This window comes from Nicotiana tomentosiformis, chromosome 1 (genome assembly GCF_000390325.3).
Source record: "Nicotiana tomentosiformis chromosome 1, ASM39032v3, whole genome shotgun sequence".
Lineage (NCBI taxonomy): Eukaryota > Viridiplantae > Streptophyta > Magnoliopsida > Solanales > Solanaceae > Nicotiana > Nicotiana tomentosiformis.
In genome coordinates this window covers 82,282,475-82,287,596 of record NC_090812.1, presented here as the reverse complement: position 1 = coordinate 82,287,596, position 5,122 = coordinate 82,282,475, and the positions used below count along the sequence as shown (strand labels likewise).

The 5,122-nt window shown below is 43.8% G+C and overlaps 1 protein-coding gene across 1 annotated transcript; it reads left to right on the top strand.

Annotated features, from left to right (window-relative positions):
• Positions 1–1,753: 1,753 nt before the first annotated feature.
• On the top strand, positions 1,754–2,326 carry LOC138907048 (uncharacterized). Its single transcript, XM_070197069.1, has one exon. It carries the CDS (start codon positions 1,754–1,756, stop codon positions 2,324–2,326), a length of 573 nt encoding a protein of 190 aa, XP_070053170.1.
• The last annotated feature ends 2,796 nt before the right edge of the window (positions 2,327–5,122 follow it).

The window sequence follows — 5,122 nt, the reverse complement described above, 5'->3', positions numbered from 1 at the left end:
GGGATGGAGTTCTCTGGGCTAGATTGTCCTTGTACAGTACTGAGTGACTGATTGCCAGTTGATACATATATATCTGGGATGGAGTTCCCTGGGCTAGATTAGTCATATACATTACTGAGTGATTGAGCATTTTGAGAGTGTGATACACGAGGTTTCCATTGTGGTACATCACATACAACATATATTTTGGCATGTAGATATAGAGATGTCATATTCCTCATACCATGCAGAATTTATCTATTTTACCTGTACCAAGTTTAACTGTTGAACTGGAAAGCATGCCTACATTTCTGTACTGTTATTTATGTACTAGACTGTACATGTTGAGCTCATCATTACTTTCAGCCTAAAGGTTAGTCTTGTTACTTATTGACTTGGTTGTACTCATACTACACCCTGCACCTCGTGTGCAGATCCAGGTACTTCAGGATACGGAGGGTGCCATATTTGAGGATTTATATGTTGGAGACTATCAAGGTAGCTCCTTGGCGTCTGTAGACCTTGACTCACTTTCCTTTCCGTTCTTCTATTGTTCTATATTTTCAAACAGTGTTCTTATCAGTCAGACTATGTTATTATTTAGATGCTCATGTACTCAGTGACACCGGGTTTTGGGAGTATACGTATATCAGTATTTGTGAGATTTTTATATTGAATTTAAATATTATGTTTTCAATCTTAAGAGAAATTGTAGTTTATTGAGAGTGTCAGCTTGCCTAGTATTGAGATAGGTGCCATCACCACATGCGAATTTTGGGTCGTGACAAGTTGGTATCAGAGCCTAGGTTAAATAGGTCTCACGAGTGATGAGCAGGTTTAGTAGAGTCTTGCGGATCGGTACGGAGATGTCTGTACTTATCTTCGAGAGGTTGCCGAACCCTTAGGAAAACATTTAGTTTCTTGTATTCTGTCATGAGAATTTGTTGATCCCGGAAACTAAATTTCTATTATTCTATTCTCTCACAGATAGTGAGGACACGTACTACCCGACCGTCGGTCAACCACTAGTGCCACCAGTTAGGGCCGCGAGAGGTCGGGGCCGTGGTAGAAGTCGTGGTGTAGCTCGTATAGCAGTTGGAGTAGCACCTATAGAACCACTAGTTGCTCTAGCTCATGAACAGGTTCCAGATATAGTTGAGTCGGTGGGACCAGCTCAGGCACCAGCTATGCCGATTGTGATTCCAAGCCTTCAGGAGGCTTTAGCACATATATTGACTGTTTGCACTGGCCTTGCTCAGGTGGTTTCTGCCCAGGCCGCACCAGCCACTTCACAGGCCGAGGGAGGTACTCATACCCCTATCGCTCGTACTCCAAAGCAGGTAGTGCATGGACTTCAGATACGGGGGGCACTACTAGTCCAGCCGGTTGCAGCTGCTTAGGCCCAGGTGGGTCCTATTATGAATGACGAGGAGCAAAAGAGATTAGAGAGGTTTGGGAGACTCCATCCTCCAACATTCAGTGGAACTGACTCAGAGGATGCTCAAGATTTCTTGGACAGATGCCAGTAGATGCTTCGTATAGCGGGTATTCTAGAGACCAGTGGGGTCTCATTTACTACTTTTTGTTGACCGTAGCAACCTTCAGATGATGAAAGACTTATGAGAGAAGCAGCCCAGTGGGTGCAGCACCACTATCATGACATAAGTTATCCGTATTATTTCTGGAGAAGTTTGTGCCATAGACTCGCAAAGAGGAACTGCGCAGGCAGTTCGAGTATTTACGTCAAAAGGACTTGTCTGTGACTCAGTATGAGATGCGATTTTCAGAATTAGCTTGTCATGCAGTTTGGTTGGTTCCCACTGAGAGGGTAAAGATCAGGAGGTTCATTAATGGCCTCAACCATCAGTTCCATTTTGTTATGACTCTGGGGAATGTAGCAGGTGCTAAATTCGATGAGGTGGTTGACAATGTTGGACGGCTAGAGATGGTCCGTACTCAGGAGCGTGAGGAGAGGGAGGCCAAGAGGTCTCGTGGTCCGGGTAATTCTAGCGGTGTTCTTTCTGGAGGACAGTCCTATCACAGTAGGGGTCGTCTTTATAGGCCCGCTCAGATGGCTCATCCAGCTCATCGTAGCGCATCAGCTAGTCATGGTTCATACAGTGCTCGACAGAGTCAGTCTTCTCTTAGTGCACTTCCAGCTCAAAGTTCATATCGTGCACCATTAGTTCAGGGTTCATCTTTACCAGGTTCTTCTGGTAGTTATTCTAGTTTTAGAGGACCACCTCAGTACTTAATGTCATTGTTCGAGAAGGGTTGTTTTGAGTGTGGATATTTGGGTCATTTGAAGAGGAATTGTCCCCGCTTTTCGGAAGGTCCAACTCAGTAATGGAGTCATGCTGTGGCTCCCACACTAGTTAATTCACCACCCGCCTTGCCAGCACGGGGTGGGGCACAAGCAGCTAGAGGTCGCACTAGAGAGAAAAGTCAATCAGGTGGCGATCAGGCCTGATTTTATGCTATTCTTGCCAGGCCAGATGTTGTTTCTTCAGATGCAGTGATCACAGGTATTGTCTCAGTGTGCCACAGGGAAGCATCTATATTATTTGACCCTGGTTCCACATATTCATATGTTTCATCATATTTTGTACGTTATCTAGATATGCCCAGTAAGTCCTTAGTTTCACTTGTTCGCGTATCTACGCCGGTGGGCAATACTATTATTGTGGACTGTGTGTATCGGTCATGTGTGGTAACTATTAAGGACTGGATACTAGAGTGGATCGCTTATTGCTTAATATGATTGATTTCGATGTATTCTTGGTTATGGATTGGTTATCTCCGTGTCATGTTACTCTGGACTGTCACACAAAAACAGTGACGTTGGCGATACCGGGATTGCCTAAGGTCGAGTGGAAAGGTTCTCTAAATTATGTTCCCAGCAGGGTAATTTCTTATTTGAAGGCCCAACGTATGGTTAGGAAGGGGTGTTTGTCATATTTAGCCTTTGTGAGAGATGTTGATGCAAACAATACTACTATTGATTATGTGCTGGTAGTGCACGACTTTCCAGATATATTTCCTGTAGACCTTCCAGGTATGCCACCCGATAGGGATTTGATTTCGGTATTGACTTTGTGTCGGGCATTCATCCCATTTCTATTCCTATGTATCGTATGGCATCAACTGAATTGAAAGAATTGAAAGAGCAACTTTAGGAACTTCTTGATAAAGGGTTTATTAGGCCTAGTTTGTTGCCTTGGGGTGCACCAGTTCTATTTGTGAAAAAGAAAGACGGTACTATGTGAATGTGCATTGACTACAGGCAGTTGAACAAAGTTACAATCAAGAACAAGTATCCTTTGCCTCGTATTGATGATTTATTTGACCAGCTTCAGGGAGCGAGGGTTTTCTCCAAAATTGATTTGAGATCTGGGTATCACCAATTGAAAATTCGAGATTTATGTATTCTAAAGATGGCATTCAGGACCCGTTATGGTCACTATGAATTTCTCGTTATGTCTTTTGGGCTGACCAAAGCCCCAACATCATTTATGCACTTGATGAATAGTGTATTCCAGTCGTATCTTGATTTGTTTGTCATAGTATTTATTGATGACATCCTAGTATACTCACGTAGCCAGGAGGAACATGTACAACATTTGACTATTGTACTACAGAGGCTGAGAGAGGAGAAACTTTATGCCAAATTCTCTAAGTGTGAGTTCTGGCTTAGTTCGGTGGCATTGTTGGGACACATAATGTCCAGTGAAGGAATTAAGGTGGATCCGAAGAAGATAGAGGCAGTTCAGAGTTTGCCCAGGCCATCTTCAACTACTGAGATTTAGAGTTTTCTTTGCTTGGCCAGTTATTATCATCGTTTTGTGGAGGGCTTCTCGTCTATTGCATCGCCCTTGACTAAATTTACCCATAAGGGTGCTCCATTCAGGTGGTAGGATGAGTGTGAAGAGAGCTTTCAGAAGTTGAAGATTGCCTTGACCAAAACTCCAGTTCTTGTTTTGCCTTCAGCTTCAGGCTCTTATACAGTGTATTGTGATGCTTCTCGGATTGGTATTGGGTATGTCTTAATGCAGGAAGGTAGAGTGATTGCTTATGCTTCGCGCCAATTCAAGCCACATGAAAAGAACTACCTTGTTCATGATTTAGAATTGGCAGCCATTGTTCATGCATTGAATATTTGGAGGCACTATCTCTATGGTGTGTCTTGTGAGGTATTTATAGATCATCGAAGTCTCCAGCACTTATTCTAATAGAAAGACCTAAATTTGAGGCAGCGGAGATGGTTGGAGTTGCTAAAGGACTATGATATTACTATTCTGTATCATCTCGGGAAGGCCAATGTGGTGGCCGATGCCTTGAGCAGAAAGGCGGTGAGTATAGGTAGCCTTGCATTTATTCCTGTTGGTGAGAGGCCTCTTGCAGTTGATGTTCAGGCCTTGGCCAACCAGTTTGTGAGATTAGATGTTTTGGAGCCCAGTCGGGTTCTAGCTTGTGTGGTTTCACGGTCTTCCTTATATGATCGGATCAAAGAGCGCCAGTATGATGATCCTCAATTGCTTGTCCTGAAGGACACAGTTCAGCACGGTGATGCCAAAGATGTTACTATTGGAGAGAATGGGATGCTGAGGATGCAGGGTTGTATTTGTGTGCCAAATATAGATGGGTTGCGTGAATTGATTCTTGAAAAAGCCCACAGTTCGTGGTATTCCATTCATCCGGCTGCCGCTAAGATGTACCAGGACTTGAGGCAGCACTATTGGTGGAGAAGAATGAAGAAAGATATAGTGGGATTTGTAGCTCGGTGTTTAAATTGTCAACAGGTGAAGTATGAACATCAGATACCGGGCGGATTGCTTCAGAGACTTGAAATTCCAGAATGGAAATGGGAGTGTATTACCATGGACTTCGTAGTTGGACTCCCACGGACTTTGAGGAAATTTGACGCTATTTGGGTGATTGTGGATCGATTGACCAAGTCCGCGCATTTTACTCCAGATGGTACTACTTATTCTTCGGAGCGGTTGATCGAGATCTATATCCGTAAGATTGTTCACCTACACGGTGTGCCACTGTCCATCATTTCAGATCGGGGCACGCAGTTTACATCATAATTTTGGAGAGCAGTGCAACGAGAGTTATGCACACAGGTACAGTTGAGTACAAT